This window comes from Pseudophryne corroboree, chromosome 3 (assembly GCF_028390025.1).
Source record: "Pseudophryne corroboree isolate aPseCor3 chromosome 3, aPseCor3.hap2, whole genome shotgun sequence".
Lineage (NCBI taxonomy): Eukaryota > Metazoa > Chordata > Amphibia > Anura > Myobatrachidae > Pseudophryne > Pseudophryne corroboree.
In genome coordinates, this window is record NC_086446.1 from 87,270,707 (window position 1) to 87,292,675 (window position 21,969).

General features: G+C 46.6%; 1 protein-coding gene across 1 annotated transcript in view; it reads left to right on the forward strand.

Annotated features, from left to right (window-relative positions):
* The window catches only part of LOC135057195 (uncharacterized), a 166,218-nt gene that overhangs the window by 51,819 nt on the left and 92,430 nt on the right, over positions 1 to 21,969 (forward strand). The window contains exon 9 of the mRNA XM_063963091.1: positions 1 to 250. This exon is cut by the window's left edge and continues 986 nt beyond it. Coding sequence (XP_063819161.1) covers positions 1 to 250 — 250 coding nt within the window. The remainder of the gene's footprint in view (positions 251 to 21,969) is intronic.

Here is a 21,969-nt window from a genome sequence, read left to right on the forward strand (position 1 = left end):
TCTGAGTGTGGGAAATGTTTTGCACAGAAATCTGTTCTTGTTAGGCATGAGAGCAGTCACACAGGTGAGAAACCATTTCCATGCTCTGAGTGTGGGAAATGTTTTAGATTGAAATCAAGTCTTGTTATACATGAGAGAAGTCACACAGGTGAGAAACAATTTACGTGTTCTGAGTGTGGGAAATGTTTTACACAGAAATCGGCTATTAATAAACACCACAAAACTCACATAGGAGGAAAGCAATTTCAATGAGCAGATAGGAGGCATTTATACTTTAAATATTGTGGATGAAAGTTATATTAATATAAATGATTAAAAAAAAGGCAAATACTTTGGTATTTGGACATCACCGTTTTATAGACAACACATTGTAAATAACCATCTGCATGCATTGGTGGAAGGTATATCCTCAACATAAGATTAGAGGATATCTCTTGTGTGGATCTTATTGCGGTTTTCTTATTCTGTTGCACTGATCAATACTCATTTTCTTGACAATTATATTAGTGATTTTAGGGTAACTGTGGTGCTGATCTGAGTAGGACATATTTTTTTTCTACATTGTCTCTAATTTCTTAGATACGTGGATGAGAAACAATAAAAACAGAATAGACAGCCTGAACCACGCAAATACCGGGTTGGGTATGGCTTACTGACGCCGGGATCCCGGTTGCAGAATGCCGGTGGGGGAAGGGGAGTGCAGCAACGGCCCTTGCGGGCTCTGTGGCTAGCTGCGCTGGCCACAGGTTCTATTCCCACTCTGTGGGTGTCGTGGACACTCACAAGTGGGGATAGTCCCTGTTAGTCGGCATTCGAATCGGGTGGGATGTGGGGGTTGGTAATCCTGACCGCTGGTCACATAACTACGTCCCCAAATGCCAACTGACTATAATATTCTCATGTCTCACCTAGAATGTCCTGGTAGATTCCCATATGCATGGCCGGACTATAGCAAGGGTAACAGGGGTGGTTGTCCAGGGCCCCCCACACCCATGGAGCCCCCATACAGTCAGCAGAACTAAATGAGAGCAGAGCAGCAGCCGCCGCCACGGAGTTCACTGACCTGTCTAGTATACAGAGCAGCAGCAGCACACACTCGCTGCTGCTGCTATGGTGATGATGAGTCTGTGGGGGTTAGAGGACCATGTTCTGAGCCCGGATTGGTGAAGCTCACCACATACTCGTCTGACTCGAGCAGTGGGTGGGGCTACAACAGGCTGAAGATAAGGGAGCTGCTCCAATGAAAATAGACACAACCATGACTGAGAGGTACAGCATCCCAGTCTGTCTTATACAAGTGTGTGCGTGTGTTTGTGAGACCCTGACTATATTTATGTAGGAGAGGTGACAGATTAGGAGATTCCATAGAGACAGGTGGCAGTTTAGGTTTTTGGTCCTTATTACTTACGTGTGTGTGTGTGTGTGTATTTATATACACACATATATATTATAGTATAAAAAGCGCTTCTACCTACAAGACAACAGATTTGTACATAATCCTTATATCAAAGCAGTTTACATAAACATACAGCACTCCCGTTTAACACAAGGGGGGGCTGCTAGAAAGTCCTCAGGTATGACTCTATTTTCAAGAAGCCAAAAAGTTCAATATATAAAGATGGTAGGACCCAGCGCGTTTCGTGCAGACGATATTAATCAATCAATAAAACATTTGTATGCGTACCAAATAGATGATCTATTCAAACGTATAGCATGGTCTTTGATTCCTGTCGTTCCTTTCTCCGCACCTCAGATTCATCCAATATGTGGAGTAAAAGGAAAACAGGGATCCAATATTGCAAGGGCGTACTTCACCACGTGCTCCAAATGAATACTGATTTCTCTTAAAAACAGTGATTCCTCATACACTCATGAGATCAAACCTCACCGACGGTGAATATTAATAAAACAGGTGTACCCACATCCTTGTGAGAAATAAATAAATATATATAGATATAATACCCTCTGAACATCAGTTCTTCTCATGTAGCGGGATCTTTAAAACTGCATCTCAGGTGAAAACTGTATATAACACATAACAGTGACAGGGAAGGTGGCCCCTTTCAGATCTGGGCCCCAAAGCAGCTGCACTCCCTGCACCTATGGTAGCTATGCCCTTGATCCTAACAATATCACACTAGATAATAAATGTATATTTTGTTAGAACCCCATTGAGGGTAAAGGATTTTCAAGCCTCTATATGCTAGAGCGCCATTAATAACACATCTTACAAAAGAAAATCCATTATTGGTTTGCTAATGTATAAACATGGTAATGGAGGAATAGCTTAAAAGGGGGTTTTTGTTCATTAATTGAGACTCTGCATTATACACGGGGAAAGTCACAATACACTATTACCCCTTTCACATCGCACAAATAACCCGGTATTGACCCGGCATGTTGCCGGGTCGACACGGGTCAGTGTGCGGTGGGAAAGGGCCATGTCCGAATTCCCGGGTCGCCTGACCCGGTAATTCAACCCGGGTTATTCCCGGGTTGAATACTGGGTCAGGCGCAGTGTGGATGGGTTGCCAGGTCAATGTGACCTGGTACCCATTCACAGCATAGGGATAGGGTGGCGCGGAGATGAGCTCATCTCCCAGCGCTGCCTCCACCCCCTCTGCCGGCTACGCCCCCAGCCGCTTGGTAACTGACTCGGCAAATTGCCGTCTCGGGAAGCCAGCAAGCAGCTTTCAATGCCGGATCCCACCCGGGAAGGACCCGTTTCCAATTCCCGGGTGGGATCTGGCATTGGAGATGTGAAAGCGGTATATGTTGTTCTGGAGCTACAATAACCTAACCTCTTTCAACATAAAGACAGCCAATATTTCTAGTGGGTAATTGTAACAAAACGGGTGGTCTTCAGTTTGCCGGCTGTTGGGATCCCGGCGCACAGTATACCGGCGCCGGAATCCCGACAGCCGGCATACCGACACTTTTTTTCCCTCTTGGGGATCTACAACCCCCCTGGAGGGAGAATAAATAGCGTGGCGCGCATATGGCGCCACCGCGCCCGCAAGGGGCTCATTTACGCTTGCCACGCTGTCTGTATACCGGCGGTCGGGTTCCCGGCGCCGGTATGCTGGTTGCCGGGAGCCCGGCCGCCGGCATACCATACTACACCCTAACAAAACAGGCCAAGAGACTGCTGCCGGGGGGTTCCTGTCTCCTGGCCTCTGGAGCGCATATTCAGCTAGAGAAGGTCCTGCAGCAGAATCCTGGAAGTAAAGTCTTTGATAGAAGCATCCCAACCTGCAGCACACCCCTGGTGATCCAGGACTCCTCATAAAGAAGACTACAAAGAAGACAAGATAACCCTGGTAGGGAGCACTCTTATCTGAGGTAACAAAATTAATTACTGTGTATTAATTAAATAATCTTAAAATTACAAATTTTATTAGATATGCCTTAAAAATTTAGGTCTACACAGTCCATGTGAATTCACTAATAAGTATGTGATCATTTGCGACAATATGTTGAGAGATATGGTCTTATTTCCCCTTTTTTTGTAACGATCCAGGACTCCTGTCAGTGACCTTGCCTATTTTATATACAGTACTACTGTGTGCAAAAGTTTCAGGCAGGTGTGGAAAAAATGCTGCAAACTAAGAATGCTTTCAAAAATGTAAATGTTAATATTCTATTTTTATCAATTAACAAAATGCAAAGTGAATGAACGGAAGAGAAATCTAAATTAAATCAATATTTGGTGTGACCACCCTTTGCCTTCAAAACAGCATCAATTCTCCTAGGTACACTTGCCCACAGGTTTTGAAGGAACTCAGCAGGGAGGTTGTTCCAAACATCTTGGAGAACTAACCAACAGGTTTGCTCATATCCTTCTGTCTCTTCATGTAATCCTGGACAGACTCGATGTTGCGATCAGGGCTCTGTGGGGTTTTTCTTTATGTTTACGATACAGTAGTTCTTAATGACATTGGCTGTATGTTTGGGATTGTTGCCCTGCTGCAGAATAAATTAAGAGCCAATCAGATGCCTTCCTGATGGTATTGCATCATGGATACTGTCAAAGTCGAAAAATATCGTAATGCATATGCCTTGTACTAACCCCATGCACATGCCCGCTGCTCGTGCACTCAGTCCGCCATGCGTGCACATATCCGCAATTTGCGTAGGATCGCTCCGACGATCATGCACGTGATATGGGTATTTACGGCGGAGTTTGTGAGCGCGTAGCGGGTTATTAGAACATTACATATTTAACCCAAACAGTGTACATTTTAGATATAGTTCCCCTAGACCATGTCAGCGAGTATTAATAGTTTAAACAGTTCCTTAGACTAAGAGATTCGCCTTTGCATGATAGGAAGGGTCAGATAAAGGTTGGAAGGTGATGTCTAGTATCCAGCTGTAGGATATTTTGAGGGTAACATTCCGGTGTTGGTTAGAGAAAGATCGCTTATTCCTGCGTATAGTTATGTACAAAAGTAGAATATGAACTTTAACTGTATTTACTGTATTTTATGTATGCGGCGGGAATCCAGAGGATACCACCCACAAGAGCAGTTGGGGAAAGGCATCGCCCACCTATTCAAATCCACCTATGACCTCTTCTGTAATGTAAAGACACATCCCTGTGTCCAATGGACAATGAGATTACAGTGACCATTGTATTGTGTATGCATGTTGTGTATAAAAAGACCATTGTTGCCTAGCCGGTCAGAAGACTCTGAACGCTATCTGTATGACCAGCGGAGGACCGAGCCGGGTTGCGCTTGCGAACATTCTCACGTATGTACATTCTCTGTAGCCATTATTCTGTTTAGATTTACTTGTTAGCCTGTAGTGTATAAATTGTATTGTTTTACCTTTTGGAATCAATCCACTGTGGCCTTAGAACCCGGTGGTTTCAACTACAAATCGGTGTGGTGTCTTCACTTTCCTGCAAGGGGGTTTAAAGTGTATTTATCTGTATAAGGTGTATAGGTATTGATAAGGTGTACGCACTGCGGGTACTTTATACCGTCAGCGCTACTTAAGGTTTAAGATATAACATTGTTGCAGTACTTTGCTGCGAAGGGTTTAAAGTATGATCATATCATTACATTGTATCATTAACAAGGTTTAAAGGTTATCAATTGTGTGTGCACCTGCTGTGTGTTCTCTGTGCACTCAGTGCGGCGTGTGTACGCCAAGTGCGTACCACGTGCAGGACTCTGTACGCAAATAGCGTACAAAGTTCGTAGCACGTGCATTCAGTCTAGCGGCCCCACTGTAAAAGTGTATTTAGAGGTATAGCTTTGCGGTCTAAGATAATATCAGCATTATCAATAAGTACCTGTTTGACCAGGTGATCAAGACAACTTTTTTTTTTTTTTTTTACTTTTATTGAAGTTTTTGAGTATTGCACAACAACACAAAATTTTCATCACATATTGGTTTACGCTGATCACTAACAATAATCTCTAGATTACAATGAGCAATAAATCATTCAATAGGATATTGGAGGAACTTGCAAGAGCATACAGGTTTCGTACCACAATGTTTTATTAAAACATTTAGCTATTGAGTCCTTAGTGGGAGTAGGCAATGTTTCAATATAACTCTCCCAAGTTGAAAAAAAAAACGTTTCCGTTCATCCTCTTTCTGTAGAGAGGTTTCCAACTAGTCCATATGGAAAATAAAGAACAGTTTATCCTGAAAAATTAGAAGGTTAGGTGCTGTGTTTTGGGTCCATAATTGTAGAATCGTATTGCGGGCTGCCGAAGATACTGCTAGAAGCAATTTCCTGACCCCTCTGGAAACTGTAGATTCAGTAGGTGATATGCCAAATAATGCCCATTCTGGCGTAAGAGGTGCATAATTGACCAAGTTATCTATCGTGAAACGCCAAACCAATTGCCAGAATCTTTGAATGAAAGGGCAAGCCCCAGACAATGAAACAAAAAAGCCTGAGTCTGATTACATTTAAGACAGGCATGATTTCTCTAACGTCCACGAGGATGCTGGGATCCATATTAGTACCATGGGGTATAGACGGGTCCACGAGGAGCCATTTGCACTTTAAGAGTTTAATAGTGTGGGCTGGCTCCTCCCTCTATGCCCCTCCTACCAGACTCAGTTTAGAAAATGTGCCCGGAGGAGCCGGTCACAGCTAGGGGAGCTCTTACAGAGCTTTCTTAATAAAAGTTTTCTTAGAGTTTTTTATTTTACAGGGAGGCTGCTGGCAACAGCCTCCCTGCATCGAGGGACTGAGGGGGTAGCAGTGTCCGCCCTGCGGGGTCTGAGCCATTGTCTCTGCTGACTGGACATTGAGCTCCAGAGGGGATAGATCGCTCCCTGCCACAGGGGAACGCTCACCCCAGCAGCATGCCGCCACCCCCTTGCAGAGCTGAAGTGTGGCGAGTGAGTCACCGTCTCCCCTAACAAGCGGGGGGTCGTTGTGAAGATGACGGCTACGGGTAAGGCGCTCCCAGACGGCTCAGCGGTACATAGGTGGGGCGCCTTGAGCCAGCACCTGACCCTACACTGACCATTTCAGCCTGTCGGGGTCTGCGGATCTCAGCCAGCACACAAAAACCTCAGGCCAGTATAATCTTGAAGAGGGGAAAGACAGCGCCATTAAGGGGGCGGAGCTTCTCAGAGCGGACCCAGCAGCGTTCAGCGCCATTTTCCTGCCTGCAGTCGGATGCAAGTGGAAGATCAGTCCCTCCAGTGCAACTCCAGCTATCTGTACGGTACCAGGGGGTTGTAGAAGTGGGGGGGGGCTGTGTAAAGGCTGTGTCACCTATTAAAGGACACAGTCAGCGCTGGTTCAGGGTCTCCCTATACATGTAATAGCGCTGTGTGTGGGTTGGCTCCAATCTCTGTGTCTCTGCCATTCTTGGGGGGGGGGGGGGAAACTCTGTCTGCCCAGTACCCTGTGTATATGTGGGGTGAGTGATGTGTATTAGCAAACATGTCTAGAGACTCTGTTTCATATGCTGCAGAGGATTTATCTTCTCAGGAAGATCCCATCCCATGTAATCAGGATTGCACTGTTGTAGCGCAGATCCCAGCTAGAGAACCGGAGTGGTTAGCCTCTCTTAGGGGGACTATTTCTCAGTTTTCTGAAAGGGTTGCAAGAACTGAGCATGCAACACAGGTATTGCAATCCTCTATGGTTGTATAGTCTGATACTGCTCCCTCGGGGTCTCCTGCGCTACATTCTCACAAACGTGCACTTGCCAAGATTATGCAGGATGACGCAGACACTGATTCTGAGACTGCAGACAGTGACGGGGATGTGTCGAGTGGGACGGCATCACTTGCAGAGGGGGTGCAGTTGATGATTGAGGCCGTATGGGATGTGTTGCACATTTCTGACACAACTCCTGAGCAGGTTAAGGAGGCCTTTTTCACAGACAGTAAAAAGGCCCCTCTCAACTTCCCAGCATCTAAGGAATTAAATGCTATCTTTGAAAAAGCCTGGGAAAATCCGGAGAAAAAAATCGAGATCCCTAAGAGGGTCTTGGTTGCTTTTCATTTCCCAGATGAAGATAGAAAAAAGTCTCCGCCGATAGTTGACGCCTCTGTCTCCAGGCTGTCAAAACAGGTGGTTTTACCAGTCCTGGGATCTATCGCGTTGAAGTGACTCAGCAGATTGCAAGGTAGATGCTACGCTCAAATCCATTTACATGGCCTCAGGGGCTATACTGCAGCCTAATATTGCCTGTGCATGGATTTCTAAAGCTATAGCCAGGTGGTCAATCACTCTGCAGGAGGACTTGACTACGATGGATGAAGGTGACGTTGATTTATTTTTACGTAATATTCTGGATTCTGCAGGGTTCCTGGTAGATTCCATGAAGGACCTGGGTTCCATGGCTGCGGGGATCTCCTCCATGTCTGTCTCGGCTCGCAGCAGTCTCTGGCTGCGCCAATGGTCTGCGGACGTGGAATCCAGGAAAAGTGTGGAGGGCCTACCCTATACAGGTCAGGCTCTCTTTGGGGATGCGCTGGATGCGTGGATTGCCAAGGCTACTGCGGGTACGTCTCCTTTTCTCCCCTCAGCTGCACCGGCTACGAAGAAGCCTTTTACACCAGCCACGTCACAGTCCTTTCGGCCCGCGAGGCCTAGAAAGAACAAGCCTTCTCGCACCTTCTTCAGAGGTGGTCGTGCTAAAGGAAAAAAGCCTGCTCCCACAGGTTCCCAAGACCAGAAGCCTACTTCTGGTACCTCAAAGTCCTCCGCATGACGGTGGACAGCACAGCCTGGAGGAAGGTCAGGTGGGAGCAAGACGCCGGCATTTCAGCCACATCTGGATATCGTCTGGCCTGGACCCTTGGGTACTTGATATAGTGTCCAGGGGGTACAGGCTGGAGTTTCAAACTCTCCCACCTCACCGTTTCTTCAAATCAGGCTTGCCAGCTCTGCCGGCAGACAGAACAATTCTTCTGGAAGCTATCCGAAAATTGGTAGTGTCCGGGGTCATTGTTCCAGTTCCGCCTCATCAGTGGAACAAGGGTTACTATTCAAACCTTTTCGTGGTACCAAAGCCGGATGGTTCGGTACGGCCAATTCTGAACTTTAAAATCTTTGAACCCTTATCTCAGGGAGTGCAAATTCAAGATGAAGTCCCTGAGAGCTGTCATCTCAGGACTGACGATGGGGGAGTTCCTGGTGTCCCTGGACATCAAGGATGTGTACCTCCACATTCCCATTTGGTCACCGCATCAGGCATATCTCAAGTTTGCACTGTTAGATGATCACTATCAGTTTCAGGCGCTACCGTTCGGTCTCTCCACGGCACGAGGGTCTTCCCCAAGGTGATGGCAGAGATGATGGTTCTCCGCAAGCAAGGGGTGAACATGATTCCGTATCTGGACAATCTCCCGATCAAGGCGTCGTCCAGGGAGAAGTTGCTAAGATCCATTGCTCTCACGACACAACTGCTCAAGGAGCACGGTTGGATACTGAACCTTCCAAAGTCTCATCTGGAGCCGACAAGGAGGCTGGGGATGATCCTAGACACGGAAGTGCAGAGGGTGTTTCTACCGTTGGTACAATGGTCCAGGATGTCTTGAAGCCTACTCGGGTATCGGTTCATCAGTGCATCCGCCTTCTGGGGAAGATGGTTGCCTCCTACGAGGCTCTGCAGTACGGAAGGTTTCATGCTCAATCCTCACCTACATATGCACCAGAAGATACGTCTGTCACCAAAAGCCAGGATTTCGCTCCTCTGGTGGCTACAACTACCACACCTTCTGGAAGGCCGAAGGTACGGAGTTCAGGAATGGATCCTTCTCACCACAGATGCAAGTCTAAGAGGTTGGGGAGCAGTCGCTCAGGGGGAAACCTTCCAAGGAAGGTGGTCGAATCAAGAATCCCTTCTCCCAATAAACATCCTGGAGCTAAGGGCCGTATACAACGGCCTTCTGCAAGCAGCACACCTTTTACAGGATTGGGCTGTTCAGGTGCAGTCTGACAACATGACCACAGTGGCCTACATAAACCGACAAGGCAGAACGAAGAGCAGGGTGTCACAACTGAGGGCCTGAGCTGACGGGAGGCAGCCTCAGTTGTAGGGGCTGAGATGTACCGGAACCTGGGAGGTTGTATCAGACCCCTGGACATGTAAGTAACATGAATAATAACTGCCCGAAGGCGTGACCACGACAACTTAGATAAAAGTCAATGATGTTTATTATGACAACTCCGCAACACAGCAGCAGTAAAAGAAAACGTAAAAGTCAGCAAATAATAAATACAGTTCCTGGGTACTACAGGATGGCAGGAGCCACAGGGCACTGGTAGTGTGAGATAGTTCTTATGATCTTCTAGATGGAAAGTCCTTACCAGGCCCGACTGTAGCAATGGAGATAACCCAGGATTGTGCCAGCTGGTGTTCCAGGAAAAGCTGGGTTGCTGAAGGTAAAACAGCTGCTGTGGATACTGGCTGGAACCAGACTGTTGTTAGCACGGAGTGGATACTGGCTGGAACCAGTTAAATAATAAATGAACTTGGGAGCGATGAAATATGAACTGAAATGTAGAACTTGAGAGCGGAGAAATAATAATACCGGTGGAGAGTGGTAAAGTGTAGAAAGGACACCGGCCCTTTAAGGGAAGCTGTACTCTGCTGGAAGCTGAGCTGGAAGCAGGTAATGTTGTAGCTGGAAACAGATGAATCCACAATGGATTGGAGAGTCAGGCTACACCGCAGGTGGAATGCTGGTGCGGGTCTCTATGGTGGAAGTCTTGAGACAGGAGCTGGAACCTGGAAGACAATCACAGGAGAGAGACAAACAGGAACTAGGTTTGACAACCAAAGCACTGACGCCTTCCTTGCTCAGGCACAGTGTATTTATACCTGCAGCAAGGAAGGGATTGGCTAGGCAATTATGCAGATTAACAATACTGACAACAGATTGGAGGAAATGATCAGCTGACAGAATCCAAGATGGCTGCGCCCATGCAGACACTTGGAGGGAAGTTTGGTTTGTAATCCATGTGGTAATGAAAACAGTAATGGCGGCGCCGGCCACTGGAGACAGGAGACGCCAGGCTGACAAGTGCACATCCAACCACGCGGACACAGCGGAGGCCGCGGCTGACGTAATCGCCACTCTGACACTCTGCATGCAGAAGCTCAGGGACTGCGGCGGAGGCCGCGGGAGACGCCATGCCAGATGTAATAAGGCGTTACTGTGACAGCGTCTCAGAGAGACAGGAGAGGATGCAGGAATGTGAACATTAGGATAACAGATGGGATCCGGTCCTGGAGCGCTGAGCCAGCCTTAGGAGGCATCTGATGGGTAAGAAATGGCGTCCAGATACCCGGATCGTGACAGCACCCCCTGTCCTTTAGGAGTGGCCCCAGGACACTTCTTTGGCTTTTGAGGAAACTTGGAATGGAATCTCCGGACCAAGGCAGGAGCATGGACATCAGAAGCATTGGTCCATGAACGTTCCTCAGGACCATAACCCTTCCAGTCAATAAGATATTGTAGTTGACCGTAACGGTGACGTGAGTCCAGGATCTTGGCCACTTCATACTCAACGCCTCGTTGAGTTTGGACTTTCGGAGTTGGAGGAAGTGAGGAATGAAACCGATTCAAGATCAGCGGTTTCAACAGGGAAACATGGAATGTCCTGGGTATTTTTAAGAAGGGAGGCAACTGGAGTCTGTAAGCAACAGGATTGATGACTTGTTCAATCTTGAAAGGACCGATATAGCGAGGTGCAAACTTCATACTGGGAACTCTTAACCTCAAATTCTTCGTGGATAACCATACCCGATCACCCACCTTGAGAGCAGGAACTGCTCGACGCTTCTTATCCGCAAACTTCTTGTACCTGAACGATGCCTTGAGCAGAGCTGATCGTACGCTCTTCCAGATATTGGCAAACTGATGCAAGGTGATATCCACTGCGGGAACAGAAGTTGCTGGAAGCGGTTGGAACTCAGGAACTTTAGGGTGGAATCCAAAGTTAGTGAAGAATGGTGTTGAAGCAGATGAAGAATGATACTGGTTGTTATGACAGAACTCGGCCCAGGGAAGTAATTGAACCCAGTCATCTTGAGAGGAGGACACATAGATGCGGAGGAAGGCCTCCAAGTCCTGATTCACCCTCTCGGTTTGACCATTGGTCTGAGGATGGTAAGCCGTGGAAAACTTTAGCTTGACTTGGAGGACTTGACATAAACTTCGCCAGAATTTGGCTGTGAATTGAACTCCTCGATCTGAGATAATTTCTTCAGGAAGACCGTGGAGTCGGAAGATCTCTTGTATGAATACTTGAGCCAACTTGGAAGCTGACGGAAGACCGGTGAGAGGAATGAAGTGTGCCATCTTGGTGAACCGGTCAACTACCACCCAGATGGTATTGAACTTGTTGCACATGGGTAAGTCTGTAATGAAATCCATCGACAAGTGGGTCCATGGTCGACGGGGAACGGATAGTGGAACCAGTTGCCCCGCAGGCGACTGGCGGGATACTTTATGTTGGGCACACTTTGGGCAAGATGCAATAAACTCCAAGACATCCTTTTTCAGAGTTGGCCACCAATAGGACCTAGAGATAAACTCCAGGGTTTTTTGGATACCTGTATGTCCGGCAAAACGGGAAGCATGGGCCCAATGCATGAGCTTCTTCCTTAGCATCGGCTTCACAAAACTTTTCCCTGATGGGGGCGTAGAGTCCATCCCTACCGTGGAGAATGCCAACGGATTTATAATAGGATGCTTGTCTGAAGACTCTGACTCATTTTCTTGCTCCCATGAGCGGGAAAGGGCATCGGCCTTGCGATTCTGAGAGCCCGGACAGAACTGGAGTTTAAAGTCGAACCTGGAAAAGAAAAGTGCCCATCTGGCCTGACGAGGGTTGAGACATTGTGCGCCCTTCAGGTATAAAAGGTTCTTGTGGTCTGTAAGTATGGTGATTAAATGAGAAGCTCCCTCCAACAGATACCTCCACTCTTCTAGAGCGAGCTTGATGGCTAGCAACTCCTGGTCGCCAATGGCATAGTTGCGCTCAGCTGGGGAGAACTTCCGGGAGAAGAAACTGCAAGGATGTAAATGGCCATCTTTAGCCCTCTGAGATAACACCGCTCCTACTCCAACGGAGGAGGCATCCACCTCTAGGATGAAAGGAGAGTCGATGTCAGGCTGTTTCAGGACAGGCGCAGAGATGAACCTCTGTTTTAAAAGATGAAAAGCTTGCATGGCTTCTTCAGACCACTTGGACGGGTTAGCACCCTTCTTGGTGAAAGCAGTAATAGGCGCCACAATGGTGGAAAAGTCTCGTATAAACTTTCGGTAATAATTGGCGAACCCTAAGAACCTCTGGACCCCTTTGAGGGTTAAGGGTACCGGCCAATTCTGAATTGCTTGTAGTTTCTCAGGATCCATCTCTAGTCCGGAACCGGACACAATGTACCCTAGAAACGGAATGGACTTGACTTCAAAGACGCATTTTTCTAATTTGCAATAGAGATGATTGACACGGAGACGGGACAGAACCTCTTTAACCCAAAAACGATGTTCCTCTAAATCGTTGGCAAAAATGAGGATATCGTCTAGATAGACCACGACATGACGGTATAGAATGTCTCTGAAAATCTCATTGACAAAATGCTGGAAGACAGCTGGAGCATTGCTCAATCCGAAAGGCATGACGAGGTACTCATAATGTCCGTCACGGGTGTTAAAGGCGGTCTTCCACTCGTCACCCTCACGGATCCGGATGAGATTGTATGCACCTCGCAAGTCCAGCTTTGTAAAGATGGTAGCTCCGCTAACTCTGTCAAAGAGCTCAGTAATCAGGGGTAAAGGATAACGGTTCTTGATGGTAATGTCGTTCAAACCTCTGTAGTCGATGCACGGCCGCAGACCACCATCTTTCTTTTTTACAAAAAAGAAGCCTGCGCCGGCTGGGGAAGAAGAAGGTCGAATGAACCCCTTTGCTAGGTTCTCTTTAATGTATTCCTCCATAGAATGCGTCTCAGGCAGAGACAACGGATAAGTTCGGCCTCGAGGTGGAACCTTCCCTGGAACGAGATCAATCGGGCAGTCCCATTCTCTATGAGGAGGAAGGATATCAGCAGAAGCTTTACTGAACACATCCGTGAAATCTTGATATGGAGGAGGTGGAACATCAGACGACCTGGGGGAGGAAGAACAGACAGGCAATACTTTAAACAAACATGTCTCTGCACAGGAGGAACCCCATGCCAGGATTTGCGTAGTCGTCCAATCAATTGTAGGATTGTGAAGACGGAGCCATGGAAGGCCCAGGACCACAGGATGTGTGGCTCTTGGAATCACTAAAAGTGAAATAAGTTCGGAATGAAGAACTCCCACTCTCAGACGAACTGGTAGAGTCCTTAGAGCAATAACAGTATCAAAAATTTTACTGCCATCCACGGCAGTTAAGGAAAAGGAGGAAGGAAGTCTCTCGGTGGGTAGGGACCACCGTTTAACATAGGCTTCAGTAATAAAGTTCCCAGCTGCTCCGGAATCAAGGAGAGCAATGACGTTCCGATAACGTTGAGCAACTTGAAGCGAGACTGGGAGATTACAATCATGAGGAGATGGAGAGGAGATCATTACTCCTAGCCGGCCCTCTCCTGGGCGAGCTAGGGTTTGGAGTTTTCCCGGACGTTCGGGACAGGCATTGATGGTGTGAGACGGAGCTGCACAGTAAAGACAAAGAGACTCAGAGAGACGTCTTCGGCGCTCAGCAGGAGTTAAACGGGAACGGCCAATTTGCATGGGCTCATCTTTAGATGGTGACAGTTGACGAGGAGGAGGAGCAGAAGATTTTGGAGCAGATGATCTTCCACGCTCAGTTGCTCTCTCTCTGAAACGTAAATCAACTTTCGTGCAGAGTGAGATTAGCTCATCTAACTTAGAAGGTAAGTCTCTGGTAGCTAACTCATCTTTAATAAGCTCAGATAAGCCATGCCAGAATGCAGCATACAGGGCCTCGTCGTTCCATGCCAGTTCGGATGCCAGGATCTGGAACTGTATCAGATATTGTCCTACAGTAGGTGACCCCTGGCGTAAACGGAGAATCTCGGATGAAGCTGAGGTTACCCGGCCTGGCTCGTCGAAGATGCGCCTGAATGTTGACACGAATGCAGTGTAAGAAGATAGCAGGGTGTCGGACCTCTCCCATAACGGTGATGCCCAGTCAAGGGCGGAGCCACTGAGAAGAGAGATGATGTAGGCAATTTTTGTACGGTCACTGGGAAAATTGCCAGGTTGTAGCTCAAACTGAATCTCACACTGGTTGAGAAATCCCCTGCAGAATCTTGGAGATCCGTCAAATTTTGCTGGCGTTGGAAGATGAAGACGTGGAGCAGAAATGGGTAAGGTGGGTGGGGTTATAGCTGGAGTCACTGTGGTTGACGCACCAGATGCGCCTGATCCACGGAGAGTTGTCTGAATCCCATCCAGCCGAGTAGAGAGATCCTGTAGACAGCGGATGATGTGGCCCTGTGCAGCCTCCTGATGTTCTAGTCGGGCTGCCAGTTCTTGCATCGGCCTGGCCGCTTGATCCTGGTCTCCGGCTGGATTCATTAGGTCAGTGCTTACTGTCACAACTGAGGGCCTGAGCTGACGGGAGGCAGCCTCAGTTGTAGGGGCTGAGATGTACCGGAACCTGGGAGGTTGTATCAGACCCCTGGACATGTAAGTAACATGAATAATAACTGCCCGAAGGCGTGACCACGACAACTTAGATAAAAGTCAATGATGTTTATTATGACAACTCCGCAACACAGCAGCAGTAAAAGAAAACGTAAAAGTCAGCAAATAATAAATACAGTTCCTGGGTACTACAGGATGGCAGGAGCCACAGGGCACTGGTAGTGTGAGATAGTTCTTATGATCTTCTAGATGGAAAGTCCTTACCAGGCCCGACTGTAGCAATGGAGATAACCCAGGATTGTGCCAGCTGGTGTTCCAGGAAAAGCTGGGTTGCTGAAGGTAAAACAGCTGCTGTGGATACTGGCTGGAACCAGACTGTTGTTAGCACGGAGTGGATACTGGCTGGAACCAGTTAAATAATAAATGAACTTGGGAGCGATGAAATATGAACTGAAATGTAGAACTTGAGAGCGGAGAAATAATAATACCGGTGGAGAGTGGTAAAGTGTAGAAAGGACACCGGCCCTTTAAGGGAAGCTGTACTCTGCTGGAAGCTGAGCTGGAAGCAGGTAATGTTGTAGCTGGAAACAGATGAATCCACAATGGATTGGAGAGTCAGGCTACACCGCAGGTGGAATGCTGGTGCGGGTCTCTATGGTGGAAGTCTTGAGACAGGAGCTGGAACCTGGAAGACAATCACAGGAGAGAGACAAACAGGAACTAGGTTTGACAACCAAAGCACTGACGCCTTCCTTGCTCAGGCACAGTGTATTTATACCTGCAGCAAGGAAGGGATTGGCTAGGCAATTATGCAGATTAACAATACTGACAACAGATTGGAGGAAATGATCAGCTGACAGAATCCAAGATGGCTGCGCCCATGCAGACACTTGGAGGGAAGTTTGGTTTGTAATCCATGTGGTAATGAAAACAGTAATGGCGGCGCCGGCCACTGGAGACAGGAGACGCCAGGCTGACAAGTGCACATCCAACCACGCGGACACAGCGGAGGCCGCGGCTGACGTAATCGCCACTCTGACACTCTGCATGCAGAAGCTCAGGGACGGCGGCGGAGGCCGCGGGAGACGCCATGCCAGATGTAATAAGGCGTTACTGTGACAGCGTCTCAGAGAGACAGGAGAGGATGCAGGAAAGTGAACATTAGGATAACAGATGGGATCCGGTCCTGGAGCGCTGAGCCAGCCTTAGGAGGCATCTGATGGGTAAGAAATGGCGTCCAGATACCCGGATCGTGACACAGGGCTGCAATGTCAGAGTCATCCTTTGGGCAGAAAGACACGCGGTGGCGATGTCAGCAATCTTCATTCCGGGAGTAGACAACTGGGAAGCAGACTTCCTCAGCAGACACGATCTCTATCCAGGAGAGTGGGGCCTCCATCCGGAGGTGTTCGAGGAGGTAACCGATTGGTGGGGGGTTCCTCACATAGACATGATGGCCTCCCGTCTCAACAAGAAGCTGCAGAGGTACTGTTCCATGTCGAGAGACCCGCAGGCAGTGGCGGTGGACGCACTGGTAACACCGTGGGTGTTCACGTCAGTGTATGTGTTCCCTCCACTTCCTCTGATACCAAGAGTTCTTCAACTTGTAAAAATAACAAAGGTTCTGGCAATCCTCACTGCTCCGGACTGGCCAAGGAGGGTTTGGTACGTGGATCTGCTGGATCTTCTGTTGGAAGATCCAAGGCCCTTACCTCTTCGGGAGGATCTGCTACTGCAGGGGCAATTCGCTTATCAAGACTTACCACGGCTACGTTTGACGGCATGGCGGTTGAGCGCCAGATCTTAGCTCGGAAGGGTATCCCAAGTGCGGTTATTCCTACCCTGATACAGGCTAGGAAGGGGGTAACGTCAAAACATTACCATCGAATTTGGAAAAAATATGTTTCTTGGAGCGAATCCAAGAAATTTCCTGTGGTGGAGTTTCAACTTGGACGTTTTCTCCTTTTTCCTGCAAGCAGGTGTGGATATGGGCCTGAGATTGGGCTCCATCAAGGTCTCAGCTTTGTCCATTTTCTTCGAAAAACAATTGGCTGTCCTCCCTGAGGTTCAGACCTTTTTGAAAGGGGTTCTGCACATCCAGCCTCCCTTTGTGGCGCCAACGGCACCCTGGGATCTTGATGTGGTGTTGCAGTTCCTGCAATCGGATTGGTTTGAGCCTCTACAGGAGGCTGAAATCAAGTTTCTCATGTGGAAGGCAGTCACTTTGTTGGCCTTAGCTTCTGCTCGACGGGTGTCGGAATTGGGGGCTTTGTCTTGTAAAAGTCCCTATCTGATCTTCCATGAAGATAGGGCGGAACACATGACTCGTCCGCAGTTCCTGCCTAAGGTTGTATTAGCTTTTTATATCAACCAACCTATTGTGGTGCCAGTGGCTACTGACTCCTCAATTGCTTCAAAGGCCTAGGATGTTTTGAGGGCTTTGAAAATGTATGTGAAGAGGACGGCTCAACATAGAAAATCTGACTCTCTGTTTGTCCTCTATGATCCCAAGAAAATTGGGTGTCCTGCTTCTAAGCAGTCGATTTCACGCTGGATCAGGTTCACCATCCAGCATGCATATTCTATGGCAGGATTGCCGTGTCCAAAATCTGTAAAGGCCCACTCTACATGTAAGGTGGGCTCTTCCTGGGCGGGCTGCCCGGGGTGTCTCAGCTGTACAGCTTTGCCGAGCAGCTACTTGGTCTGGTTCAAACACGTTTGGTAAGTTTTACAAGTTCGATACTTTGGCCTCTGATGACCTCAAGTTTGGTCAAGCAGGAGCCTCCGCGCTCTCCCTCCCGTTCTGGGAGCTTTGGTACATCCCCATGGTACTAATATAGACCCCAGCATCCTCTAGGACAGGGCTGGCCAAACCAGTCCTCGAGATCTACCAACAGTTCACATTTTCCAGACCACCTAGCTGGTGCACAGGTGTAGTCCTTACTAATTAAGATGTGATGCAGTCATTCCTAACTGACAATTCTACAGATCTCCAGGAGGCCTGGAAAACATGAACTGTTGGTAGATCTCGAGGACCGGTTTGGCCAGTTCTGCTCTAGGACGTAAGAGAAAATAGGATTTTAATTACCTACTGGTAAATCCTTTTCTCGTAGTCGGTAGAGGATGCTGGGCGCCCACCCAGCACTTTGTTTTCCTGCATTGGTTTTGTAGTTCAGTACTGCCTGGTTCCTAGGTAAGTTCTGCATTATTTACTTTCAGTACTGCTTCAGCTGTTGTTTTCCGGCATGTTAGCCCGATTTGCCTGTTGTGTGAATCTCGCCACTATCTGTGTATTTCCTTCTCTCGAAGTATGTCGTCTCCTTGGGCACAGTTTCTAGACTGAGTCTGGTAGGAGGGGCATAGAGGGAGGAGCCAGCCCACACTATTAAACACTTAAAGTGCCAATGGCTCCTGGTGGACCCGTCTATACCCCATGGTACTAATATGGACCCCAGCATCCTCTACGGACTACGAGAAAAGGATTTACCGGTAGGTAGTTAAAATCCTATTTTTCCATAATCCCCATTTTATGCCCCCTAGCGGGAGAGATGTAGGAGCAATGAGATACATTTCAGTGAATTTAGCAATTGGAAATGTAGAAGTCGAATAATTTAGTGCTTTCAATAGTAGTCAGGGAGGGGAAATGGGTTAACCACTGTGCAATTCCAGTTTTTAGAGAAGAGTGTTCCATAGGAGTTTTAATGAATCTATCATATATGGATATCGCCCTCCAGGTTGGGGGTGGCCCCAGCAGTGAACTGTCCAAGGGGGTATCCCAGTCACCCGCCGGGATGAGGATAGAGACTCTACTTACATAGTATTGGGCCTGGAGGAAGGAAAATTTAGAGCGATCAATCACTGGAAACTTTTCGAGGGCCTCAGAGTATGATAAAGGTCTAGGCGTGTTTGGATTCATTAATTGTCCTATCGTTCAAAGTCCCTCCATCTCCCAAACCAAGAATATACGTGAGGCATCCCAATTCTGAAAACCAGGATTCTGTACAAAGGGTAAGTGTATCGTATGGTACGGGTTAAGTTTCTGATTATGCCTCAAAAGCAGCCTCAGTTTTGTGGTAGTCATGATAAGAGGATTATCCAGGACCTCCTGAGGAACCTCAGTATAGAAAGGACACCAAAGAGATCTCAGGTAAAAAGTTCTGTTCTAACAGGGTGTTAGCATAGGTATGGTGTGCCGTCAGCCAATCTTTCAAGTATCGTAATACAGCAGCATAATGATACATCAGTATATCCGGGAAACTAATTCCCCCATTCCATTTGGGTTGGCTTAATTTAAGCATGCTAATTCTTGCCCGCTTGTTATTCCAAATGAAATTTCAGAATAACTCAGTTATTACAGACACATCCCGTCGAGATAAAAGTATCAGGAGAACCTGGAGTGGGTATAGAATTTCAGGAAAATATACCATACACAACAGGTTTGCCCTACCAAGGTAAGACAGCGGGAGATGACTCCCTAGATCAGTCTTTAATTTGGTCACAATATGGGTGATATTATACTTATATAAATTATCGATCTTTTTGGGGAGAGTAATTCCCAAATATGTAATGTGTCCTCTTGCCCAACTAAGGGGTAAATGAGATGCTCATTTCAGTCTAATAAAACCTTGTTACAGATAAAAAGCTCGAGATTTATTGGAGTTTATGAGAAATCCAGAAACTGATCCTCAGGTGTTCAACAGGGTCAAAAGGGGTTCCAGAGAAGTCTTGGGGTTGGACAAATATATGAGAACGTCGTCCGCAAAAACTGTAATCTTTATTTCAAGGTTGACAATTTTGATTCCCTGTAAGATGGTCCATGTGTCTATGGCACAAAGTACTGGATCAAGAGAAAGATTGAATAATAAGGGTAAAAGGGGACACCCCTGATGAGTTCCTCGGGACATTAGTATAGGGTCACTCCTAGTACCATTTATTAAGAGAGAAGTAGTCAGGGAGGTATAAAAATATCATTAATTCAATAAAATCTGGACCAAATGCACGGGAGGATAAAGTTCGAAACAAAAATGACCAGGAAACTGTGTCAAAAGCTTTATGAGCATTTAAGCTTAAAAGCATATAAGGGGATGTCGGCTTTTGATTAACAGCAACTACAGATGCAATTGCCGTGCGAATACCCTTAACAGAGTGGCGCTCACTAACAAAGCCAAATTGATGCTCCGACACAATAGAGGGGAAAAAAAAGTCTGCAATCCGGTAACCATAATTTTAGACAAAATTTTAAAGTCTGCATTCAGAAGGGTAACAGGTCGATAAGAGTCTAAACTAGTATGGTCACGCCCTGGTTTAGGGATAAGTGTAGTAAATGGCAGAGCTAAACGTGGGATATATCAACCGTTTTTTATGTGTAGTGCGGTATAATTCCACGAATGTAGGATTAATATCTATTTGTAAGCTCTTAACATATTCACCTGCAAACCCATCCGGGCCCGGAGATTTACAAGCATGTAAAGATGAGATTCACAAAAAAATAAAAATTACAGCGCTTATACAACTGATGCTAATAATGTATAAATTTAATAATTCAACATACTGATTTACAAACATATAAATAAAATTGATGATAAAATGTGAAATTGCTCATAGACCAATTCGTGGACATACACTAAGCCCCTCAAAAATAACCTTAATAAGGCAAAGGTCCATATGTAAGTATGGAATCGGGATCCTGGTTCACTTATAGCATGGGTGACCCTTTGACAAAGCTGCCTGGAGCGGCGAAACGCGTAAGGAAACATTGCTCCAGACCATTGGACGTCACTTAAGACAACCCCCACTGGCTCCAAATCCAGGACGACCCATCTTTATGCTATAAGTGAACCAGGATCCCGATTCCATTTGGTCCAACAAGGAATGAACTTCCCAGGATTCATTTAAAGTGGAACACAGTGTGCAGGACAATACAGCGTCCTCATAACAGACTGTGAACCAGAATCCATTCCATAACGAAGGACCTGAATCCGGATCCCTGCATTGGAACACATGTTGGGTAACAAACTACATTAGTCTTGGTCTAAATTAGACTTTGTGTCCGAATACTAACATATGGACCTTTGCCTTATTAAGGTTATTTTTGAGGGGCTTAGTGTATGTCCACGAATTGGTCTATGAGCAATTTCACATTTTATCATCAATTTTATTTATATGTTTGTAAATCAGTATGTTGAATTATTAAATTTATACATTATTAGCATCAGTTGTATAAGCGCTGTAATTTTTATTTTTTTGTGACTTTCATTAAGGAGATTTACTACCTCCTACTTACAGCAGCTTGGAGGAACTACTCATTTCAGCGCCTGTTCATTATATACTTGATATATAATTTTTTTGCATGTAAAGATGAGATGGCTACATTAATTTCTTGTTCCGTTATATCAAAATCCAAGAATTTGCTCTGTTCTCGAGATAAACAAGGCAAATTCACATCATTAAGTAAAGTATCCATCAAACCCGTGTCTAAAGGAGGGGCCGAATATAAATCAGAATAATATCTATGAAAGGCTTCGGATATGTCATTAGTTTTTGTAAGGGGAGAACGTCCCTCACTTGTCTTCACTGACACTATATTATGTCTGCGATGATATGTCTTTGCTAGTAATCGGCCCATCCTACTGCCACACCTATAGTAACAATTTTTGGTGTAGTCAAGTCAAGTCGCAGCTGGGCCTGGGACAGGAGAAAGTCTTCTAACAATTGTTTGGCTCTAGTGTGATTCGTGAAATTCTCAGTAGAGTTGGTCACAAATTCTGAGAAACAATGCTTTGCATCGTTGTGAAGGGAGTTATATTGGTCTTTCTTTAATTTATTGCGTTTAGCCACGTAAGAGATACTATGACCACGCATCACAGTCTTTGA